The sequence below is a fragment of the Thalia democratica genome, chromosome 1 (assembly GCF_965202585.1).
Source record: "Thalia democratica chromosome 1, ktThaDemo2.hap1.1, whole genome shotgun sequence".
NCBI lineage: Eukaryota > Metazoa > Chordata > Thaliacea > Salpida > Salpidae > Thalia > Thalia democratica.
This window is the reverse complement of record NC_139165.1, coordinates 88487289-88513903: the sequence shown is the minus strand read 5'-3', so window position 1 is coordinate 88513903 and position 26615 is coordinate 88487289. Positions and strand designations below refer to the sequence as shown.

The 26615-nt window shown below is 23.2% G+C and overlaps 1 protein-coding gene across 3 annotated transcripts; it reads right to left on the bottom strand.

Moving 5' to 3' along the window:
* Positions 1 to 1276: 1276 nt before the first annotated feature.
* Positions 1277 to 12705, bottom strand: LOC145830095 (adhesion G protein-coupled receptor L2-like). 3 transcript variants are annotated; one of them, XM_082937986.1, is made up of 21 exons: positions 12580 to 12705; positions 11154 to 11349; positions 10503 to 10615; positions 9947 to 10098; positions 9714 to 9830; positions 9351 to 9542; positions 8844 to 9096; positions 8473 to 8628; positions 7609 to 7728; positions 7280 to 7401; positions 6640 to 6787; positions 6196 to 6348; positions 5766 to 5932; positions 5595 to 5653; positions 5213 to 5434; positions 4597 to 4856; positions 3553 to 3799; positions 3218 to 3386; positions 2837 to 2971; positions 2487 to 2619; positions 1277 to 2371 (listed from the first exon to the last, which is right to left on the bottom strand). In XM_082937986.1, the coding sequence occupies exons 1-21, from the start codon at positions 12635 to 12637 to the stop codon at positions 1854 to 1856; spliced, it is 3690 nt and encodes a 1229-aa protein (XP_082794112.1). In that variant the 5' UTR covers positions 12638 to 12705; the 3' UTR covers positions 1277 to 1853. The 3 variants fall into 3 exon arrangements, with proteins under 3 accessions (XP_082794112.1, XP_082794125.1, XP_082794118.1); XM_082937999.1 differs by having other exon boundaries at positions 1277 to 2359; XM_082937992.1 differs by having other exon boundaries at positions 6196 to 6345.
* Positions 12706 to 26615: the final 13910 nt, after the last annotated feature.

Sequence of the window (26615 nt, the reverse complement as noted above, 5' to 3'; positions counted from 1 at the left end):
TGTCAACGTTATTTCATAGTATTATTTTTAACAAAAACTAGTTTGTAGGTTTAATGCTAAATTAGTTTAAAAATTGTAATAACTATTTACTCAAATAACGTTTTTGTTAGGCATCGCGTTGCAACCTATTATAAATTAAAAATTGTAAAAAAGATAAAAATAAAAAAAAACCTAAATGTAGTTTATTTTACAAGCTTTGAAATAAAAAATAGCTATTTTGGTTACAAAGCAGTTTCTTTAGAAAAAAAAAATCGAAAAATCCAAATTTGCAAACAAAAACTCAAACTAATCGATATTTGTATCTTTACTTAAACCGAAGTAACATTTACAATTGTTGTTTTTTTACAAGCTTATTTTGTTTAGGTTAATTTTTTAAGAAACCTAAAAAATAAAATAAAATTATGAAACAAATAATTGTACTTGAAAACTCTTAGTACAAAAACTTATAACAGCTTATGTCTTTTTATTAAACAAAGTAGTATTGCAAATAGTCCTAGAATTATTTCATTATAAAATTGAATTACAGTTTTCAACATGTACACATAAACCAGCCAATATTCTTAAAATAATTATACATAATATAACTAGCTTATAAAAATTACTCGTAAACTTGACTAAATTTGTTTAGGTAAACCATAAACTAAACAAATGCGGCTTATATTAACATTTTATTAAATAAAATAGGGTTGCAAACCGTTTTAGGAATTTATTTTATTATAAAATTGAAATTTAGTTTTCAACATATAATAAAAAGACCTACTAAAAATTTAGTGAACTATTACATAGTAGTGTAAATGAAAAATGTTTGTCAAAGTACTAGCTTTACAAGCAAACAGAATTTGAGTTTACTTTAATGTAGTTATCTTTACGCTTGAAGATAAAAACAAACAAGTTAATGTTTACTAAATATTCCAGTTTCAATTTCTTTAATGTTCGAAAATAATAATTTAGTTACTTTGTATAAAAATGCTTTACTCTGATATAAATGACAAAATTGTTTTTTTTTTCTCATGAGTGTGATATGGTCTTAATTTTAACATATTTTGAAATTTAAGCTTAATAAAAATAAGTTAAATAATTAAAACATAACCAACAAAACATACAGTTGTTTTATTTATTATTATTATTATAAAACTAAGCGATAAAAAGCAGCTAAAAACGATAAACATAAATTTGGCAAAATCTTCATTTAAAACTTACCAATAGAAAAAAACAATAACAAACTAACTTAAATAAGTTCTTATTTCTATTTAAAAACTGTTAAATGGTGAGCGTTTTTAAATAAAAAATATACAAATAAAATTAATACTAATACCTTTAAGGTATCTAAAAAGAGTTTTGTCTTTTATAAGTAATAATATAATAAGTTTGTTTTGATAGCTTGATATTTACTTAATGTTCCAAATAGAAATCTAAAACTTATACTTTATTAACAACCAGTTTAACATTTATGACTTTACGGAATTTTTTGCTACAAACTAAGATACACATGTAAACACAAATCACAATAATGCACTAGAATAGTGGTATCAAAAAAAATCAGATCAACTGATGTTATTTAAAATATAAAATATAAACACACAGTTAAGAAGCAGCAAAAAAACTGACATTTTATTCACTGATGTAGAAATAAATATCTTAAAATTAGTTAAAACCACAGTAAAATTACAAAGTGCCGTTGCTTTTAAATAAAAAGGCTTTACACATTTTTAAAACATTTTTGATAATAATGTGTAAAATCAAGTAGTTAAAAACATTATTTATTTCACTTTAGTTTTCTTCAAATTCAAAAAAAAACTCTAAAAAAAAGTAAAAACTAATTCTACCACCAAAAATAACCTAGTTTAAGTTTATCATAACATTATTTCATCATCTGGATACAGTGGCTGAATTTCTTGATAAATTTGCTCTTCTTCAGTAATTACATGCTTAGAACTTTTACTAGTTTTGTTTTCACTCTTTTTACTACCACAGGAGTTGTATTGTATTTCAGATAGAGGCATTTGTCTTGCAGCTTGTTGAGTAGCAAAATTTTGTTTAAACAAACATTTCTCTACTTCTAAATCGTTTTCGTCAACAAAGTTTGACGCCATTACAGGTTTGTCGTTTCTTTTAGCTGTCGACGTCATAATCAGTTCGGTCACGTGATAAGGTTCCACTCTGTCAGGACTGCTGTTGTTTTGGTAACCCCTGTTTAAAAAGTCGTACTTGACCGAAGAACTTCTCCTAACATCTCTGACGTTATTATGACGTAATGAATTTTGATTGTGACGTAGTGAAGAGTGATGGCTGTTGAATGACTGGCTTTCGTTCACCTCATAGTTACTTGAGTGACATCTTGAGTTGTATCCGCTAGACTCTTCGTTTAAATCTAAAGTATAAATTAGTTAAACTAGGATTGTGTTCTACTACTGTTTTTATAAAGGTGTTTGAAAAGTTTATAAAAGTTATTTAAAGCAGCATTAGCTAAACATTCAAATGTTTACCTGAACCACGATTAGATTTGCTATAATCAACATTGATATTTGTTTTATGTTCCTGATAACATAGTCTGTTGTCTGGTAAGTTTCTTGTGTATATTTTGTTTTGAGTATAGTTAGCACACTGGTTTGAGTTTCCCTGTGAGTATTATATACTTTATAAAACTTTTAGTATCTTAATAATCGTAATATTATTGTTTTGACTTTCCTATTGAAAAAGCATAGAACTTTAAGTACTTCAATGGAAAATGTAGCTCTCTTTAGTTTTTCTAAAGTTGACGACACTTAATTAGAAAAAATATAGGTCTTAGACTACTGGACAAAACTTAAAATAAAAAATAACAAATTAAACTAACACTTATTTGGTAATGCGTAGTGTTTTGCTGTCCATTGGTAAAACGAAAACTTTTACTTACATAAGATTTCCCAACTTCGTTAGACTTCAAGAAACAAAAAAGCTTCCTTACAAGTCCTAACCATTCTTTAGTCGACTGGAAGAACAAAAGTATTAAATAATTACGGGTAAAATTTTACAAGATTGTCTTGTATTAAACAAGCATAACAAAACAATTTTACGTTTAAAGAAAATAAAAAGTAGGTTTTTACATATTTATAAGAGGTTTTTATAAAATACAGACACTTTTAGTTAGATTAATAGAAATCAAGCAAGTTTCAGTTTTAAATATCATCAAAGTTTCGCAGTAATCAGTAACTTTGAAAATAAATTTGAAATCCACCTTCGTGTCTATGATGAAATGAAGAGTGAAGAAAATTAATCCGAATGCGAAATTAAACACAGCGAACAAATATCCGAGCAATAGTGAGGAGTATTTTACCCACAGTAAACAAATTGCCCACGCCACTATGTTTAATATAACAACTGGTACGGCTTTCAGCAACTCTTTTCTGTTAAAATAATATTTTACCAAACATGTGTTTTCAATGCAGTAATAAATTTTATGTTACAACACATATTAAGGTTACCATAAGCATTTTTTGTTTGTAATTATAAAAGTAGTACTTTGCAGATATAAATTAGTATTCTATTACACAAAGAAAATATCATACTTACTTTAACGGTTGTAAACTATATCTTGTCATTTTAAAGAACATTTGTCCTCTTGTGTTTATGTTTTGATTTTTTATATTGATACATAGCTTCATGACTGATGCTATCATTGAAGATAAAGCTATAAAGTCAGCTAATACAATGCATATTAATAACATCATTAACGAAGTTTGATTATTTGGTATAAAATTAATTTCAGTTTGTTTTTCTTCTATTAAGTAGATTATCACATTTAATGCTGTTGATAGGCCTGTATTAAAAAAGATTATTTTTTAGTTAAGTTGTATAGTGTCATTAGTTATAAATCTAATTCAATCGTAAATAAATATTCTTTTAATCAATAAAAATATTTTGTATGTACAATAAGAAACTTTAAAAATAAATTAATATTAACCGAACCTAAACTAATATCATTTAAATAATATAAAATCTTGCTTATTAAAGTGTTTACTTTAATTATGTGTATTTTTACTTATTTATTTTTACTTTAAAGTTAACTTAGTCTATTTAATCTGCACAAAATTTAAATAAAATACTTGACATGTGTTTATATAAGTTTATAATTCAATTTTAGATGTTTTTATTTTTATTTTGAACTTTGATTTCAAATGTTGTTGTTTGAAATTAAAAATAAAGTTTTAAAAATGTATCATGAGATGAAAATAAATACCAAAACACAAAAATTAATACTGTTAATTAGGCTTTAAAGTCACAAGTTCATTTTACTTAAAAACAATAATTTTACAACAAAAGACATTATATAAACTCCGTTTAAACTGTTATTTTAAATAAATTAACGAACAATTTGAAAGGAATATTTAGCTAAAGTTTGATACAAACTTTTGAAAGTACTTTGTTAGTTTTCAAAAGATAACCTAATTACTTTCCTACGTTCAAATAAAATAAACAAGTATTTGTTTTTAATTTGTTTTAAATAAAATAAAATTAACTAAAATAAACAAAGTTTAAAGTTCACAAAATAAAACGGTATATAAAATAGTTTAAATACGACTATTGATCTATTATACACTTATTTGAATATTTTACCGTATGCAGTCAAATGAAACATCAAATTGGTTCTCTTTGATTTCGCCTTAACCAAGCTGTAAACTTTATTGACTAAATATGATGTCATAATAACCATCCAAATCGAACTTGTAATTATACTGAAGCGAAACATAATTGAAATTATGTATTGATTGTTGTCACTTAATTGGTCGTTGATAAAGAATAAAACTGAAGTATTACTCAGTACAGTCATTAAACACAAATTCGTTGTTATAATAGTTGATGTATTTCTGAGATTGCTGTAAAAATAAAGAACAATATTTCAGGCTTTTTTGATTAAGTTTAGTGAGTTATATGTGACTAATGGTTTTTGAATTAAATCTATTTAAAATAAGTAAAAAATGCATTTATAATTGGTCCATTAAACAAACTAAAACAAACATATGTGTTTGTTAAAACTATAAAAAATTTTAAAAATTAAAAGTTTAAACAAATTTTTATCAAAGTCGAAACATTGTAGTTTTAAGTGCAAAAGTATATACAGAATATTTAAAACGAAACATTATAAATTTTTTAACACTTATAAACAATAAAACATAACATGATAATGGCATCACAATAGTACTAAACTATTTTAAGCAATAATATTACTTACCTGAATACAATATAAGTAATGCAAGTAGCAGATAAGAAGAACAAAGAAATAGATAACAGAACATTAACTGTTATCAACTGGGAGGTTTCAATTGAAAATATACTAACATCGTTCTCAGTATTTTCTTCATTTAATAATGCGTATGTAGATATTTTATTAAAACTACAAGTTGTGTGGGTAGCGTTTGATTTTATTAATTCGCTGCCTTTACTTGTCCATAATCTGTAAAACGTTACACAAGTTAAAAAAATGCAATATTTTTTTTTCAATTTTTTTTCAAAAACTGCAATTTATTACTGATAGATTTACAGTACAGTAAAAAGCTGATTTAGATATTAAAACTTATCTAAACTAAAATGTTAAAATAGTATTAAAAAACTACCTTTTTTCGTCGTTCCAAGTAACACATGTTTCATCTTTAAGTTTCTGATCTTCAATATCCTAAAATATTATTATTAAATCATTATCTAAGTTTTTAATATACTCAACAACAACCTGATTTTTTTCATGATATGTATTAATAAATTGTGATATACACACAAACATAACTCACATTTAAATGTGTGAAAACGACTGAAACTGAATTTTCAAGATAAGCATTTGAAGTATCACTAAAAAATAAAGAAACAACATCAGAATTTAATTTTATTTTCTCATTCAAGTTATCCAAGCTGAAATCTTCAATTTTTCTAATTTTAGCAACATTTATTTTCTTTTCTCCTAAAATAAATACATAAGCTAATTAAACTTTTTAACCTTAAAGGGTTCACAAACCATAACTAGATCTTATTAAAAAAAAATTTTAAGTGTATAAATACAACGACTGTTAAATATAATAAAAAAGCTACTTAATAAAAATTACTGCCTAAAGAATTCATGATAAACATTAAAGGTAATATAAGTTAGGCAATTTAGAGACTTAATTAGACACTTAAGATATCAAGTTTCATGTTTGAAGTTCACAAGTCCAGTAGTATACTAACTTTTCAGTTGATCCGATTTCGGTAAATAAACATGAACTATGCCTGTGTGGTCTTTAGCTGAACTCTCAATTGGAATTATTACGTCATAATCAATTCGGTTGTTGTAGGGAGTTTGAATTACGTCGAAGTTTTGTAAACTGATGTTTAAATCTACTGCCAAATAAAACAAATTTAGATAAACAGTTGCTAGTTTGTCTTATTATCAAAAGTGTTTAGCAACTTTTTAAAGTTTGAAAAAAGCTAAGTTTATTTTAACTTATTAAATTAAAATTGTTATGATTTCTTACACTAGTTTCTTATTGTTTTAAATGTTTTTCTAGCTTCGTAAAACTAGTTCAAAACCTATATTTTCAGTTTATTAAGGCTGATGAGTAGTGACTATTTTACAACATACAGATTTATGAATATAAAAAAAAGTCTGTTATCTTATCTTTTTACACAAACATTTTAACTCAGAAGTCGATTCAAATGCGTTTTTCACAAAGTTGATAACATTAGAAAACAAGTTTATTTTGTCATCCATATTTAACTGATTTCTAATTTCTTTCATCACTGGTTTATCCAATATTTTGTCAATAGTTTTGAAAGCTGTCTGTAAATTATTTATTAAAAGTTAAATTAAAGTTGTTTCTATATTGAACATTCATGTTATTTTATGATAAATTAATAACATTTAAAAAACTTTTGTTGCAAAAAACTGTTTATGCGGTTATATGAAGAACAATCGTTACGTGTTTAAATAAATTTAAATTTACAATATAAAATCAAATAAGATTTAAACTTTAGTTTGTTTATGTTTTTATTAGTAAATGTTTTAATTAGATAGCGTGATTATATGAAGCTGACTCTTTGTTAATTGTTCATTTTAACTACATACCACGTTTCAGAGAAAAAAAACAAAAAAATTCAATATTTTAAAAATATTTCAATAATGATATAACCAAAATTTGTTTAAACTACAAAACTATCAGAAAGTAAAACCTATGCATACTAAATGTCATTTTTTAGATATTTTTATGTAACTGACTTGATTAAAACTCTATTCTTATTTTAGGTTTTAAAATAAAATCGTCAATAAACTTACTTTCGAATTTTTGTTTTTATAATGTGTAGAATTAAAACCTCCAAGTATTTTTAAAACTTCATTTGGGAGCAATTTTTGATATTTCACATAACTATAAAGCCTCTCTAGTATCCTAGGTTCACCTTTTAAAATTCTATTTAGCTCTAAGACTGCGATAACTAAGAATAATCACGTTAAGTTAACATATGTTTTCTTTAAAATGTTAAGTTTATAAGTTTTACATAATGTTTAAAGGGTTTGTTTTTCATAAGTTATTTATATACAGTAAAAATTTATACAATTAGGAGACAGAATTTTTTTTTCTTAATAAATTTAACTTAAATACTCACCAGAGTGTAGTTGTTGTATCAAATAATCAAACGACAAGTAGCAATCAGTCAAATCAGGTCCATACTTTGACCAAATTGCTGTTTCTGTAGCATCATCGTAAAAACATGTATTTGAAGCAGCTGAAATTATTTATAACATTAAGTAAGCAGGATTTAATCAATGAATTTACAAGAGAAAACAAGCTGCTTTAAACTGTCATTATATTTTGATTTATAGAGGTTAATGTGTTTTATGATACACGTCTGTTCAGTAAAAAGCATTGCAGATGTTTAAATAAAGTAAAGTGCTTGTAAGCTGTGATTTTTTGTTTACATTGTGCATTGTTTCACATTGTTTCGTAAACTTTATCTTATTATAACTAGCTTTGTTATTTTAATATGCTACAAGCATAAGTTTAGATTATCGTTGCTTAATGCTTTTCTTAAAACTTTAGTTCTTTGTTACTTTACCATACAATGTTTAATTTAATTTGACAATAGTATTAAAATATTTTTGCGATTGTTATTGTATCTCAATTGTTTATTAAATATATTTCTTACTTATATAACAGCATAGCTAATATATTATTAATTGAAAAAAAGCATTATATTTATGTTTTTATATGCAATACATTAAAGTTGTACAAATTTACAAAGTGTTTCAAGTTATCATAATACTTAGTGGATTCCAGAAATTATATACTTTAAAATGTTTTCGTTAACATAATCAAAAACTTAGTAGACTTTTTATTTACCTAATAAATATTGTCTAACTCATGACTGATAATCATACAATTCACATTTTATAAATCATGTAGTTAAAAAGCTTTATCAAGTTTTAAAGTAAATTTTTACTGTTATTTGAAAAAAGAATATGTCGCTTACTTTTATCCTGACCACAATTAACAGTTCTGGTCAAGCCTACTTCAGTTTGTGGCCAAAATAAACCACCTACAGTTTGTTGAGGACAGGTCTTGTAAATATGGTTGATTTTTGGTTTTGTGGTGACACTTTCTTTTGAAGTTATTACTTCTGTTTTATCTGTTTGTAAGTTTTAAAAACTGTTTTATTGGTTAAAGCACTTAAACATATGTTTCATTAAACATTTAATTGTAAACTAATAGTAATGCTTATGTTTTTAATTGAGCTAAAAAATATTTCAAGTATTTTTATTCAGCTACTTGCTGGTGCAAGTTTTTTTTTATTTAAGAAAAGTTTATATTATTTAAAGTTTTAGTTTTAGTGATTTTTTTTACCTTTGTTGAAGTCTAAATTTCCAAAATCCAACAAGTAATACACAGGTTTGTTGTTTTTCCATCCAAACAAAATTCTATCTCTTGGACTATAAAATGAGTTAGAAGGAAGTTTTAATGACGTCATAATTGATTGTAATGTCATATCGTTTGTATTATAGGTGATTAAATTGTTTTGTTCTGTCATTACGTATAATACACCACACACCATAATTCTATTGGTTGATTTGGAGTTTATTCTAGTTTCATAGCGATTCTAATAAAGAGTTGGTAATTATTTTACTAGCAGTAATCAAACGTAGTCAGAAACTAATTCATGTAAATAACCTGAAAAATGTTAACATAGTAATGAACGAAAAAAAAAAACTGCACAATGTTTCAATTCATATCAAATCAATACATTCACTTGTGTGGTTATCAAAAGTTATTCCTTAATTAACTCAATTAACAACAATTTCGACATTACAGTATATAATTTTTAAGACAACTTTTCAAAATACCATAACTCACCACTACATTTAATTTTTCATCAAGTTTTACGACAATAATTTGGATTTTATCAAAGTAATAACTAATCCACAAGCCATTTTCATCAACATGAATCAATAAATCTTCTATCTCTAGTTGGTTATCTTCAAATTTGTTGTTTGATAGTTCTTGTGAAAACGACAACTTGTACTTTGCTATTGTTCTTTGTTTGGACTGTTGAAATAATAAAATATAGCAAGGTGTTCCAAAAATAAAAAAGGAACAATTGAAACATCTAAAATTGTATAACTTTATATCAACCTATAAATGCAAGCTAATTTTGGATTTGTAAAGTTTTCTTTTAAACAATAATTTATAAAAAACCAATCATATATAAAAACTTACTTTGTAATAGTATAAGTGACCATTATAGACAGCAATATGACGCGATTTAATAGAAGTTTTCAAATTGTGTATTTCGTCATAATCATCTTTTAAAAAGTATTCTTCATTTGAATAACTCTGTCGAAACAATTTAAACATATAAAATTTATATTGTTTTAAACATATATTTTTAGTACCTGTTTAGAACATCGGTATGTTAAAACAGCTCATTTTGATTATTATATTGTTCAAACCTTTACAATATGTTGATTGTCAATATGATAATAAATATCTGAATTTTCTTTCATTGGGTCTTTACTCCACCAGTTTATAGTACCGAATGTATTATTCATTTTCAGCGATTCCATTCTTTTAATATCAACCAATTTTCCAGGACAATTGAAAACTAAAATTTTTAAAAGAGTGTTATTTGAATAAGTAAGAACTTAAAAAACTAAACTATTTGCTGTGAAACAAACTTTGTATATAGAAAATAAATACTTTTTGATATTAGTAGATAGCAAAGTTTTAGTTTTTCATTTAATAAGTGAAATTCTTCAGTGAAATTCTACATACAACAAGTTATAACGTATAAGTAAAGCTTAATAAAATACATTTAAAAGTTAAAATTTGTTTTATATTGAAGTATGCTTTTTTATTGATTGAATTTTAAATAAGTTGTTAAGTACTTCGATTTCACTTCATATAATAAACATATTCGTAATTAGTTCTTCTAGTAATTACTTCATTTAACTTTAAAAAAAATACATATTATTGTAATAAGTAATCAAACTTTATAACAAAACTCACTATGATTGACACACTGATAAGTAATTCTCAAATATTTATAAGTTTCCGGACATGGGTCTTCATTGAAGTAGTTTGAAGAAGATTGAAATATAAATGAACTTTGGTTGTTTGCTCTGAGTAACAAAAATATTAAGAATTATTATTATTATATAAAACTTTGATATTTTAAACATAAGCTTTTTTGAAATTGAATTTAATGAAACACGTTACAATATGAAACATAAAAAGAAATTTCACTTGGTCAAATTTAAATGATTACTCATTTTAAAAGTAAAATGCAATAAATGCTGATGCATGTGCAAATACCTATTTATAACTTTAACTAGCACATATAAAACTTTTATTTTGGTATTCAGCCAAAACTATTATAGTAGCAAACTTTTTTTTTTCTTTATATATATATATATATATGATAAACAACTTTTAACTACAAATATCAACCTCAAAAGTTATCTAGGTCATTTAAGACTTTAAAAATGTATGTTGTATATTTTGAATGTAAACTATATTTAGTTTTAAAGTCACATCTTGAGCCTAAGTTTTATTACATTAAAATAAATCACTTTATAAAGCTTATAAGCCGTCGTTTTTCAATTTTATTTGCTTTAAATTATTTTAAATTAAATAAACAATAAACAAAACAAAACGTACAGTCGGTAATAATCAATTGCATTACTAAGATTACAATTTGTATTTTCTTGTTTTTCAATTGAATCTGCAGCACAAATGTATTTGTTGTCTCTTCCATAAAACACATTTGTTAATTTAATCTTTTTATTAAATGGACATCTTATTTCTGCCTGTAAATCTCCTTCACAAATTGTTTTTTCTCTGGTTATTTGTTTGCCTGAAAGAGTTACCGATTTATTTACTAACATTTTATTTAAATTAGTTTTGGAGTTGTGAAATATTGTTGACTACACAATTTAAATTTATAACTTTATAATACGACAAGCAAATAACTTAAAAATCTGACGTTCAAAAACTTTTTAAATGATGTGTTGAGCAATATTGGGTCAACCTTTAGTTGCCAAGTAAAAGAAGTTGTATCTATTTTTTGGACTCACATGTCAGTCAAATTAATTTGTGCCGGCCGGTGAAAAATTAACGCGAATCATAAAAATAATTTGTTAGTTAGGCGGGTATTGCAATGCCAAAAAAAATACGTCAACGGAACTTAAAGAGTTTGAAAGCAGTACAATAAGAATAGAAGCTCTATAACTGCAATAGTTGTAACTTTAACAATTTACTTTGATATTTCAACAATAAATACAGTAGAATATATGCATATAAATTCATTTAACTTACTTCGGTTCATACATTTTATAGAACGAAATAAATCACAAAACATTTATTGTGACTTAAGCGGCTCTTAAAAAGCAAAAATATATTTATTTAAACAAAAATGCAATTAAAATGTTTTTCTTTATGACGTTGATGAAACACAAGTTTGTAAATCATATTTTCATATTTAAAAGTGCTTTACAACTAATTTTAAAGATTTATTTTCTTTTGTTAGTAAAAATAAACGATTTTTTCTTAAAATTCTGCGTAGGTTATCTTTACACAATAAGAAAGTAATGTTTTTGTATTAACATGTGTAATAAGATGTACAATCCCTTGTAAAACGTCATGAAGCATGATTATTATTTATAATACAGTCATGTGCTTCACCAACAGCTACTTAGTAGAGTTTGTATTACAGCATAAACTAAAACAGTTTACCTGAACAATATATATAACATTCTAGAAGTTTAATAACACTAAGAGCAACAAAAATACCCATTCAAAATATTTACTTATAAACTTAGACAACGACACTTTTTGTTATAAAATCGTTTTTATCACACACGTTTTCTTCTGACTTAAATTTAAAACATTTTGTATGAGGTGCAAGCCAACTAGAGAGCTTTTGTTAGACAAAACAAAAAAAGCTTTTTATCTGCGAATTTTATCTAAAAATCGATCGAATGAAAGCAACATGCATTAAAATTAACATTGATAAAACTGCTTCGTTTAGAATTTAGTGTAAGGTTTCGGCGTAAAAAGGTTTAGATAAAACTATAAAAAAACTTACTTGTTGATATAGTTATAAAGAAAACCACAACGTACAAAACTATGAGTTTTATTGTCATCTTTTTTGTTTATTTCAGTAAATTTTTGTTTGTTATTATCATATGATATCATATATTTTTTTAAAAACTGCAGTAAAAGTTTAAGATGTTTTAATACAATGTAAACATAAATCATATCTTTTTTTAAACGAAACTATTAAACAACTCAATTTTTAAAGCTTTTCAAAGAAATTTTTAAATTTTTTAAATTAATTTAAAGTTAAAAAATTGTATAAATGTTATATCAAAGTTTTATTATTAATAAAAAGAAATCTATTTAAAGTTCCAATTGCTGAAATGCATTTTTTACCAATGTTTTTTTTGCAACCTTAAACAAAAACAAATATTTTTTTTTGCTAAATAATAACATTTAAACCTACAGTTTTTCACTATAAACTAGTTAAGCACATTTTTAAAATGAAGTTAAATAAAAAGAAGCTTATAACAAACAGTAAAGTACTTTGAAAACACTTGAAATTAATTTAGTTTGTTTTAATTAACTAACTAATTCTAAAAAAGTTAATCGTATGCTTTATTTTTAGCAGTAACAAATAAACACTTTAAAAAGTCAAAATAAGGTTAAAGACTAGCAATTAAGTAATCGAAATTTTATTTATTTGTATTACTGCCTTTTTTATTACAAATGTTTAAATTAACAAGAAAAACTTTAAAAAAATAAAGAACTAACCGCTGAAAACTAAAAAAAAATTGCTAAATAAAGTTGTGCTTTGTACAATCTTCTTATTTTTTTAACGAATGATAAGGTGTTTTCAGTTGAAAAAACTGACAAAAACAAATAGATTTTCATCACACAAGCTTTAATATTCTTGCATTTTTAAACTTATAAGTGTGTAACTTGAAATATATTAAGTTTAAACTCATTTAATATAAAAAACAAACATTAAACACTTTACACATACTGCGATTATAAACCAGTATTATGTACTTTTTTCTTTTGTTTTGAAAGATTAACTGTTACTTAAATATCAAATAATTTTTAGCAGAGCTGCTTAATGATTTTATGTCTACATTGAACATTTAAAAAGTTCTACGCTAATTTATCACACAACAAACCACTAAACTGTATTGAAAACAAAGTTCAACACATATTTAATCTACATACATGTGAAAACCAATGCATGTGTTACTATTAACTGATGCTATCTACTAATGCTTGAACTTTAGTGCGGGAAAAACTTTGCTTTCTTCTCTGTCTCTCTTAGTAATACTATATTTTTGTTGAGTATAGCGAACCTTTGATCGCTCTGTGAGTTCTCATTTATTCATAATCTTATATTTTAATTGAGTTTTCTTATTTTACTTTTCAAAACACGATACAAAAATAAAACAATTAAACTGTGAAAATAAATCAACTGCGTTATACAACAAAAAAGTGTTAATTTACAAACACTGAACGAACAAACAAAAACTTACGCATTTTTGGTATTTATTATTTTTATTATTAATATAAATATACAGTAATGAAAACCTTAAATAAATTCTAAAGTCTTTGATTGCAATAGATTGATTTAAATTAAGTTTCGAAAGCTTGAACGTTCTGGAGTGAAACTGGTTTGATACTGAAACTAATTGCAAACGTTTTCTTTTTTACATTGTCTCGAAAACTTTATTCTTTTTTCTTCCAGGATTTTCTCTATTTATACACATAGTCTACTAAGCTTGATTGAGATAAAATGTTTAAAATAAAGTTTATTAACGGTTTTGCAAGATTTATGTTTGAATTATTAACTAAGAGAAACACTTATGTAAAATAAAAATTCCAAACGTATTAAGTTGTATCAAAATTAACAAAACCTGTCATTTAGTTTAATTTATTTGATGTACTTTATTAACTTAAGCCTTTTTTTAAACAGAGACAGTTTAAACTTATATGTTTTGTTTAAGGTTTATACTATCTTTGAAGTAATGATAAGAACCGTTTTATCTGGTTAGTATAATTGCTTATTATACTATTACAAAAGTTCAAAAACATGTTATAAGATCAAAAACATTTGATAACAGAACATAAATATTTTACAAAAAAAGCTTTAAAATAAAAACTTTTATTTTGAATAATACTAAACTGTTATGGTTTGTTTTTGTATTTTTAGCCATGACTATTTGTGTTAGCAAGGTTACCGTAAGTTTAATATGTCATTCATTTATATTAAATATATTTTAATTTAGTTGTTATTGACATATTTTTGGTACTTTAAAAGCTTTTAAACTGTTTATTTATATAAGCTTAATGTTTGAAAGCTCATTTGAATTCTGTTTAAAATTTAGTTATTAGACTACTAAATCGAAGCAAGATAAACATTTTTAAGTTACAATAATACTATATGTACTTAAACAGTATAAAACTGTAATAAATTTCAGTTTTTATAAGTTTCTATTCTTTTATAGTTAATGAATGTACTGTTTGCAAATAACTTTTAGTAATTTATTATATTTTAAAATCAACACTGAAGTAAAGTAATAAGTAAATACAAATATATAACCATTTAAAGTTAATAATACAAAGTGTTTTGCAACGTTTTAAATATTTTACTTTACACTTTGAAAATTACTTTAAGTTTTATATGGTATTTTACTGAAAAGTGCTTACATTTCAAAATCTGTGTACTTACAAAGTTTAAGCTATTTTGTTAAATTTATAAATTTTAAAAGTTAAATAAAATAAATTTAGCAAATTTTAAGATACTTTCTTAAAAAGTCTTCTTTATAATAATTTCAATTTTTAATTTTTCAGCAAAATTTTTAGCAAAAGTACGATTTCTGTTTTGAACCAACAATTTTACAGTAAACAGGGTAATTAAGTTTCGATATATATATTAATAAAAATTAACTTTTTGTCGCTTTGTACTTATAGTTTTTTTTTTGAAAAAGTTGTAAAATATTGTTCGTAAAAACATTTTTTGATTGTTATGTCTATGAAAACTTGTAACGATTTTATTTATTAACTTGTTAATGTATTTAGCGTAAAATGTCTCGTTAAAAATACCGTTGAGCCTAAGATTATTAATGTTTTTTGTATATGACAATATAACTTAGAGTAACTTAAATTAGTTTTGGCTAGAACTTGTGATTATCTATACTTAAATATGTAGTAATTTATACTTTCAAAGTTAAAATAAAATCTAAAAAAAAACTCACCACAAAAAAGCAACATTGTTTACATAAAAAAATCATTACATAATGTTATAACAATAAAATTACATAATAGTAAAAAAATCAGCAAATTCAATTTTACTGCCATAAAGATAATTAAAAAAAATATAGGAAAAACAGTTTTTTTCTGATTTATTTAAGTCTTTAAAAACATTTTGCACATTTGACATGTTAAATTATCTATATGAGTAAAAAATATCAAATATTTCTATTGTTTATAGTCACACTAAACACATCAAACAACTTTTTACAATGTTTTTTAATTTAATTTGATTTTAGCAATTTACGCTTCGTTTACAAAACAGTTGAAACAAAATATGACAGATGTTTGTCTTATTTACATAAAAGGTGTTTTGTTTTATGACATTATTTAAATAAAAAGATTATTTTAAAATAAATTTATACTGCATATTTTAAAGTAAGCAGAATTTATAAAACATGTCAATTTAAAATATATATTTCATAAATTATTAAAAGCTATTAGAAAACTTAAACTTTTACTTAATAATATTGTTATAGTGTATAATATAAGCATATAAACAACTATTTTTAGTGTAATTAAAAATATAGGTTTCAAGAGTCGTTAGTATTACAACTTAACGAAGCTATTTTAAAAATTGTATAGAAACGTTTAAAACTAAAAAAATATGCAGAACTATAAGTTTTTAAGTGATAATACATATCTGTTAATGAGATAAGTAAAAGTCTTATATGAATGTAGTTATTTGTTTCAACCAGTAATCCAAGTGTTACTATTTGAGTTTTAAATCATGTAAAAACTTAGCTTTTATATGTTTATGTAAGAAGTAAAGTTTTCTGATTTCAATAGCTATAAATAGTTTAAAATAAACAATTCCTTGGAAAACTCTTATCTTTTAACAAACAAATCGAAAATGATACCAAGCTGAAATGTTTATCTTTAAATCAGAAGAATGTTTCATCAAACAATTTTTTTGGCAAACGAACGGTAAAGTTGTTTTAGTTTTCTGTTGATAAAATCAGTTTAAAAACAAAGTATGAAATTACATTAAATTGATAGTCTTCTAAAAGAATTATTACAAGATTTTGAAGAAGTGTACCAAATACAAATAAACTGTTGAAACAGGAAGCTTTATGAACAGATTTATTTAAATTGAAGGTATATTTGCAGTTTAAAAAAATTAATCCCTTAAACAAAGTACTAGTAAATACATTTCACTAGCTTTAAAAGTGGTTTTAGTAGAGAAAATTAACAAAAGTTTGCCAGTGTTTGACATTTTTTAACCGACGTTGTAACCGATAAAATTTATTCGGACAGGTTTAAAGTAAATAAAAAGAAAAAGTTATGGCCGGCTAAATATGTCAGTCAAAATAAGTTCATATATAAAAGTTGTAACCGTTTATATACTTTATACTAGAAAATTTATTATTTTAAAAAATTTAACAATATTCAATGAGATTAATTATTTTTTAGTATCTTATATATCCTTAAATGTTATAAATGAAGGAAAAACTTAGTAAATAAACAAAATTTAGCCTATGTGTCTTGTTAAGTTGCTGAAAGTTTTAAGATTTAAATTAAAAGCTTTAAAATATAAAAAAATTAAACAAAAGAAAAAAATGATCGAATTACATTGCGAAGCACTTTTAGTTTAGTTTTATAGCATTAAATTAATCATAAAATAAACTGAAAATTAAGTTATTTTAACTTTTTATAATCATACTAAGGTAATAGCTAATTTTGTTTAAAAATGTTGTTCCTTAAACTTAAATCTATAGAAATAAATAAATTAAATACTTCACTTGAACATTTTAGTTTTATAATCGAGGATATGACTCATTTATACCTTTAGGTTGCATTAAATATATAGTAGCCTTTAGTAATCGAGTTATATTAGATTATATATTTAAATCATACTTAACTTACGCAACGTAACATGAAGTAGACTTTAATACTTGTAACTTTATTGTTTTTTTTTGTTTTTCACTTAAGAGAACAATAGCGGTTAGTTATGTTTGTAGTTTAAAATGAGAGTATTAGTTGATATAAGTTGGCAAGATATTAACATCTTGTTTTTACCATATATAAATTTATATACACCATTGCTTATGTATTAGGTCATATCTTAAATTAATTCTACCTATGAAATAAAATAAGTTAAGACCTTGTGAGTTTATGCAAAATATTAATATTATCGTTTAAACGTATACAAGATTTCGTGATACCTTTTAAGCTATTAATATTAAATAATTTAGCTTAAATTGGTCTACAAAAATATTATTTGTTTATCAAAACCTTTTCAGACCAATTCACCTGTGCTACGTTTGTCACCTGCAATAAAATTTAATGCGATTATGACGTATGATACGAGTCACGTTTTTAATAAATCTGTCAATTGTTTTTATAAACGTTCGTGATAAAAAGTTAGGAGCGTGAAAATATCATAAAGGGATTAAGTTTTAAAGTTTTTACCGACAAAAACGAATGTAATCAAATGTGAATTTTCGTTTATAAATATTTTACTGAGTTACATCGTTTTTCAATTAATTTAGTTCATACTGCTTGTCTAAAATTTGATAAATATATTTTTAAATCAAAAAAATCTTTTCCTTTGAAATATTTTACTAAATTAGTTCAAGTTATTAATCAACATGAAGTCATATGAAAGTCAGAATCAACAACACTTTTAATACGTTTAGAAAAATCTAGATACCTTGTTAAATGTAATTGTTAAATTTTTTAAAGTATAGTTTTATTATATAATATTAATTATTTCGAACTAGCATTAATTGTTATATTAATACTTAGTACAGTAAAACATTTGTAATTTTGTTGTTTTACAAATTAAAAAAAGTTTTGCGCCTTTTACAAGGAGTGTTAACTTTAAAGTTGGTTAATCTTCAATATAACATTATTTTAGAGTCGAGACTTTTTTATTTAGTATTATTTGACGAAAAAAAACAATAGTGTAAACAGTTCAAATTATATAACGTCAAGTTTACGCTTCAATTGTTTGCAAATAAAGAGGAAAAGTATTTCCCGTTTTGTCAAAACGTTTATAACAAATTAATTAGATGTTAGTTTTACAAGACGTTTTCAGACTTAATAAGATTAAACTTCTGGAGCTCAAGTTTAGTTTTAACACTGTTTAAATTACAATTGTAGTATACAACAAAAAACTATATCTGTGTTTGTATTTGGTTAAAAACATTTAAAAGTTTTGTAGGGCTACAAAAGTTTTAAAAACACAACTTTTAACTCTTTAAATTTTATTTAACAACAGCATATTTCTAATCTTTTTATCATAAAAATTTACGATAAACAATGTAACAAAAATGATGGAAACAAATTTTGTTTTACTAAAAAAGTAAACAAACAAATATTATCTCTCGACAAAATTATTATTAAGTTGAAGAATAGATACAATATAATTAGTTTGAAGTGTTGAACTTTAGTTCAAAGGCGAACAAAAATGAACATATTGTATTCAGAGAAGACTCTTGTTATAACGTATTTATATCACAATACGACAAAAATTTATAATTCATGCTGTGAAATGTAATTTAGGTTTACTTAAAGGTTAACTCTAAGAAACTTATTTTAAGCAAATACAAATGCTTTCGTACAATAAAATTTTGCTTCTGAAAACTTTAAATTGTTTATAACTTTACTATAGTTTACTATATCAAGGTTTTAAAGAGCTAATCAACTGTAGAAAATAAAATAAATAATATTTTTAAACTTTTCTGTGAAGTGGACACCTTTCAGCTTAAACAGTTATAATAGTTTAAAAAAAAATTATCAAGAAAGCATTACGAAAAGCATTCGTATTTAAAAGTGTTTAACATCTAAACACCTACAAAATATTTAGATTGAATATTTTTAGAACTATAGTTGTTAAGACAAAAAATGTAAATATTTGAAGACTTATACTCAAATTTTGTCAGTAAATGTTTAGAAAATATTCAACTATTATGCATATTCTATTTTAAATATTTATTTATCTTAGTAAAATTGAAATAACAAATATTTTTAACTCCTTTAAAATTTTGACTTTTAACAAAAGTTTGAACTCTTTTAACTTTTATTAAGTTAACATTGCAATAAAAGTACCTTTAGGTTTACAGCAGTTAAGTTGGCAATTATATCAATTACAAAGATTTTTGAAGTTCACATCACGAAACAAAAGCGTTGTTTAAAAAAAAAACTTAAAAATAAAATTTGTTTAATTTCCTTTTTAAGTATTTTTAATTTATTTGCAAACTGCTTTAGTAAGTATTCGACTTTTTTTATTTAGTTTAAATTAAAACAAACGCTTACACATATATACTTTAGACACAAAAAATTCCTTTTATTATGAAATATTTAGCTGCTAGTTTTTAGTATACCTTAGATTATATTATATGTTAGATGCTGAAGAAAAAATTGGCTTTGTAAGATTTAAAATATTATTAGTTTAGTTGATATGTGAGAATATTCATGATTGTTTAATGCCATATATTGAAACTTTGTATTTATATATATTTTATAATCAAAAATTTAACTAAAAACAGCTTTATTAAGACAGCTAAGGTTTTATAAACGTGACTCAACTGTTTTATAATTAGCTATATTATAAATACTCAGTATACTTTTAGTTAACTATTCTCCGAGCGTTTTACTTATTTTAGAAGCTTGTTAAAATATTTTGTATAGTTAAAATTAAAGTTGTTATTATTACTTGGTTTAACAAAAAATTAAATTTTAATCACCAAGTTAGTTTATATTTGCAACATTTAGAGTTATCAGTTTCAAATTTAGTTATCAAAACTTATTTATAATGTAATTTTTTTTTGTTACTAAAATATATTTTCAAATATGTGCAAACATTGTACCTGTTCAGTCTACCTATCTAAATTTAAAATTGTTTATTTAAAATTTTACCTATCACACCTTTGCTGAGATTATATTGTATGACGTGACTCATGTATATATGTAAAACTTGATTTACTTTCTAAAAACTGTATACGAATTCGTTTAAAAAAGTATATAGGATGACACAAATCATCAAACTTATAACTTAAAACTTTATTTAAAGTGAACAAAAATTTTAACGTTTTGGTTTAGAAAAACTTATATATTTTTAAAATTAAAATTAAAAATGTGTTTACTATAAGAAAATTGACTAGAGTTTATGGTAACACTATAAGAATAGTTTGCTTATTTTCAGTAAACATTAATGTTTTTGTAAGCTGACAAGAAAACGTAATAAATTTTAAATAATATTTTACACATGTTTAAAAAGGTTTTTATAACTGGATTTTTTTTAATCTGTTTATTTTCAGTAAGTAACAATTCTATTGTGTTATGATACATTTTAGTCTTTTTTTTTTGAATACTTATGTGCAAAATTTATAAGCTATAAATTTTTCTCCGATTCATAATGCGATATTAATCTATGCTTACTTTTTATTCATATTTCTTGGGAAGCTCTATTTTATACAATTTTGTAAAGTTTTTCTTTAACTTTTTCAAAAAACTTATTAGTATAAAACAATTTTTATATTAAAATTTCCTGATCTATTATAAAAACAACATTCCTTTTATAACAAAAAACATTAAACAATTAAATTTTTTCATAACTTCACAAGTTGTAACCAGCTATATAATTAAAAGCGATTATGACTCAATATATGACTCAAAATTTTAATAAACCTGCCAAAGTTTGAGTTCATTTGACAACAATATTTTAAACATAAAACTAACTAATCAGTATAAAAGGTTTACATTGAAAAATATATTAGAATAAAACGTTTAGTACTTAATGTTCATAAAATCTTTGACCTTTTATAATAAATTAATTAAACTTCAGAACATAACATCATTTATATATATCTGATTTGTAGCTAAAAACAAAATAGTTACAGATAGTTTCAAAATTTAAAGCTGTATGTTAGTATTATTTCTGAAACTAAATTTATTAAAAAAGGTTAAAGTGTTAATATTGACTAAATAAAAATTAGCACACAGCTGTGCTTCAAGCAATTATTTGAATTTTATTTTTAAGTCTTTATTTTAGTATAATATGTTATTGTAATTAAAATTGATAAATATACTATTAAACTTAAATATAAAATTTCAATACGCATTTAAACTTCATAATAGTTTCAAAAATAAACTTCAACAGTTTTCAAAAACAAAAATAAATTTGATTAGTTTTTGGTTTTTGTCTATTTCGACTTTGAAAAACAAATATTCAACTTAGTTTATAATTTTTTAAACTCATATATTTAAACACAGTCTTTAATGAATTTATAGTTTATTTGTACAAAGTATCACAGCTTCCAAGATGATTTTAATTTATTCAAGTTTAACTACTTAGTCAAGTATTTTTACATTAAAATTATAATCCTTAGTTTTTTTAGGAACTTTTTATTGTTAATGTTTAAAACATTTGCGAATTCAAGAACTAATTTAAAAAAGTATCTTTTGTAAGCTTTCCAGTCTGATATATTAAATGTTGTTTAAATTAAAAACCTAAAAAAAACGAAACTTTTTGTCTTTTTGCTTTGAAGTACTAAACATATTACTATTAGATTTATTTATCCTTGCCTTTAATTTTTTATCACAAGTCATTGTTTGAAAATGTATTTTTGGAGTCAGTTGTCAACTTGATTGTACACAATTGGAAATAAAGTATGATGTCATAATGAACGTTGTATCAAAATTAAATTAAATAATGTAATTTGTTTTTACCTGTTGCTTTCAAACTTGATCAGATTAAATTTTTATAGATCAAGTTTAAAATTTGTAGTGTTTACTTTAAACGTTTCTCAGTAACGCATTTTTTGGTTATTGGTTAGTTTATAAACTAATAAAAATGATAATTTTTGACTTTTGAAGACTAGTCGTTTGATTTCAAAAACAAAAATTTTTATTATAGCATATGTTTTTGGAAAATTAAGTATTTTTTGAAGTAATTTTACATTTAAATTTTTGAAATTGAACAGCTTTAAGCATAAACTTAAAACTATAATTCTTTAAGCTATTGTTTGTTTATACCTAAAATATTGTTTTGATCGTAGTAGTTAGAAATTTTGCAATAATTATGTTTTATTTTTTAAGGCTTACAAATTACACTGTGATTTGTAAAATGAAAGCATGTTTTTAAATAAAGCTTATATAAGAAGTAGTTGAAACGTTTAAGATTTGTACCCGAAACCCATCTGCGAGAAACAATACAAAACTAACTTTTTCAATGTTTTAGTTCACTTCACTAACAGAAACTTCCCTAAACTTAAAATTTTATATTTTTTACATAGACCAAATATGTAATCAAGAAAACAATATGTGTACAACTCCTGAACTACAAAAAATATAATCTTTGAAACAAATTTTGCATAGATATATTAAATTGCATTGATAACTTTAAAAATACTTCTAAAAAACAACCGTTTACCTTTTGTTTTACAACATATAGTTGATAAAAAAAATATTATAATTAGATAAGTTCTAGGTTTAATTACAAAATAAAGCATTATCAGGAATATTTTCAATCATAACAAAAATATTTTCTATACGATGATTTTGTTTGATGAACAGAAATGTTGTTTTAAAGAGATTATCCTAAGCATTTGTTTATTGTTTTTTACGATGATTTATCTGGAAAATAAAGCAAACATGTTGTTTTGTTCAGTAGAATCTCATAACTAAAGCTAAGTTAAAACTAACGATTAGAATATTTTTCTAATTGAGAAAACACAAATTTATCAGTTTTATAGGAAAAAGTTTACAACTAAAATGTCTAACTATTTTAAAAACTACAAAAGTTTTATATATTTCTAATTTTAGAGCTTAGATAATAAAGAATAATGTTTCAAACTTTTTTTTACTTTTAAAAGTATATCAACTGTAAGCTTTATTATTCTAAAACGACTGACAAATTATCAAGCATACAAATAAATATAATTAATCAATGTATATTGAAGAATGAAAACTTTTTAAATGTACTTGTCTAAAAGTACCTATGAAAAATATCTAATTTGTCTACCATGCATTAAAATAAACAATATTAAGTTTAAGTTCGAATAGCTTAACCAGTTTTATGTTTAAAACAAACTAGTTTGCAAATTTTAGATTTAAGTTTTCTCTATAAATTAATTGAATGTAACTAATTACATTTACTTATAATAACTAAATTTTGTTAAATTAAAAAAAAAAGCTTTTTTCTGATATATGTTTTGATCTATTAGGGTTAATGAGTTATTGGCCTGTAGAGATTTACGTTACTAATACTTTACCAAAGCAGATGTTACAATACTACAATTTCTCATGTGAATTTTTTTTTCTTTTTCTAAATTGTAAGAAGATTGTTGTTGAAGTTGAGTTTTTCTTATAAATATTACGGTTAGATATATGTAATTTTTATTTCCATTAAAAAATATAATCAAACTCCTATAAATTAAAAAAAAAGTGTTTAGTGCCATTTTAAACTCAGTATAACCTTGAACGTAATCTAGAAAAACTTATTTTTTAAAATTTGATATGTTTAAGTTTTTTGAGAACTTTTATTGTACTGTGAAATGTTTTTCTATTTTTTTTTTCAAATAGAAAATAGTTTTTAAGACCAAAATTAAACTACAAGATTAATTATGAAATACTTAAAATATTTTTTCTTTTAATGGTAGACTAAGTTTTTTTTTATATTTGTTATTTTTCTAATGCTTCATATATACTCATTAAATTAATGTATAACTTTTTTTTCTATGTTTTTAATTTTAAGTGTTTAATTATTTTCCGTACATATTAGTAAATTTTTTTTATCAATTTACACATCACGCTTTAAATGTATTTCAAATTAAAAAAAGTATAAAGATATTGTTAGAGTTAAATATTTTTAAAATAAGTTGAATTTTTTACTTTACAAGTTTATTTTATAACTATTATATTATTTATTGCTTTAGCTTAAATATAGTTAACAATTAAAAGAAAATGCATAATAGTCGGTTAATTTTGACGAATTAGATAGTTAGTTTGAGAAAAAGATTAATACTTATGAATACATATTTTTTTTTTAAAAGATAACAGAAAATGTATATGGCCTTCTATTTTTTATTTTAATTTAAAGCCTTCCGAAAATCAAATAAGCACTATGTAGCATTATAACAATACAACGTATAAGTATAATGATAACCTTAAGATACTAAAACTGTTTTAAATAAACATAATTGGTGCTTACGCTCTGTTTGAATGATCTCTTTGAATTGAACTTATCTAGTAGAAGGTCAAACAATAATTATACTGTAGGTCTGTAATTAAATTTATTATATTCAAATGTTTAAAAACTCTTGTAGTAGTTAAGCTAAATGACGCATAGTAAAACCAGACTTAATGAAAAGAAAATATTGGGATTTTCTTTTAATTGTTTTAATATTGAACTGATGTATATGTCGAGGGGTAAACAACAATTTATTGTATTTTTACAAAAAAAAAATTTACGTTATTTGATTTAATAATTTTATTATTTTTTAGACAGAGCAATTAAAGTTATCATAAAACTAAAGTTGTTAATAAATTGTTTTCAATGCACTTCACTTTTTAAACTAAAAACTAAATTTGGTTTACATCTTTTCAGAACTAATTTACTTATTAGAAAAATTTTTAAATTAAAGGTAATCATTTTATTACAACTCAATTATATTAAAAGTGGTGCGTAATTTTTTTTTCCAAACAACATTAAGTTGTAAGTTCAGAACTGAGTTTTTTAATGTTTGCTTTTAATTACTGTTAATTAAATAAACATTATAGTTTTTAGTAAAACTAGAAATTTTTTGTTTATCTCTACACAAACTTTAATCAATAATTCAATAAGAAATAAATCTAAAAAAACAGTTATTTTATTAAATTTTTTAAAAAACACTATTTAAAAGAAACAAAAAAATTATATAGTTTTTTAACAATAACATTACATAACAATACAAAAAAAAAATTCGGCCGTTTCAAATTTACTTCCCTAAAGGTAAGTAAAAACTTTAATTTTATTGTTTCGATTTCGTTTAGTCTTTAAAACGTTTTTCATACTTGACTTGTTAAATTAACCATAAACGAAAAAAGCGTAATTTTTTTTGTTTTTTATCAGTCACACTAAACACATTAAACAATGTTTTGATATGTTTTTAATTTAATTAGATCCTATCAATCTACGCAAACTGAAAAGACATTTAAAAACTAAGTATGATATGAAATGGAATTGGTTGTCTACTACTTTAAGATGGTACCACATAGATGTTAGATAGAAATATATCTCTATTAAAACAGGAAACTTTATGAGAAGATTTATTTTAAATTTAAATCATGTTTGCAATTTAAAAAAGATAACTTCTAGATCCTTCTGAACAAAGAACCATCAAAAACACTTACCTTACTTTCATAACTAAGTTTTCGTAAATGTTTGACAAGAAAAAATAAACAAAAGTTTGCCAATGTTTGACATTTTTTAACCGACGTTGTAACCGATATAATTTATTCGGACAGGTTTAAAGTAAATAAAAAAGTTCTGGCCAGCTAAACTTGTCAGTTAAATTATATAGAGAACGCTTTTAAAAGTTATATATCTTTATGTTGTTTTCGTTAATTTTCAAATTTATAAGTAGTGTAAAATGTTTTTGGAAAATTTATTTATTTATACAAATATAACTCATACAAGGTTAGTAACCTTTTAATATCTTTTAAAGCCTTTAGATTAATGAATAAAAGAAAAGCCAGTAAACAAGCAAACTTAATGTGCTTTATTTTTTTAAGGTTTTCAGACTTGAATTAATAGCTGGTTTAATGTGTTTGACGACAACTTTATGCTACACATTTTTGACA

What these genes read in the sequence shown, in the direction of transcription:
- LOC145830095 (XM_082937986.1), bottom strand. Translation starts at nt 12,637, where the DNA reads ATGACAATAAAACTCATAGTTTTGTACGTTGTGGTTTTCTTTATAACT. An exon ending in ACAATCAACATATTGTAAAG is followed by an intron (nt 9,831 to 9,946) that starts GTTTGAACAATA and finishes TTGTTTCGACAG; the next exon opens with AGTTATTCAAATGAAGAATA. An exon ending in AAATTTAGACTTCAACAAAG is followed by an intron (nt 8,629 to 8,843) that starts GTAAAAAAAATC and finishes ACTTACAAACAG; the next exon opens with ATAAAACAGAAGTAATAACT.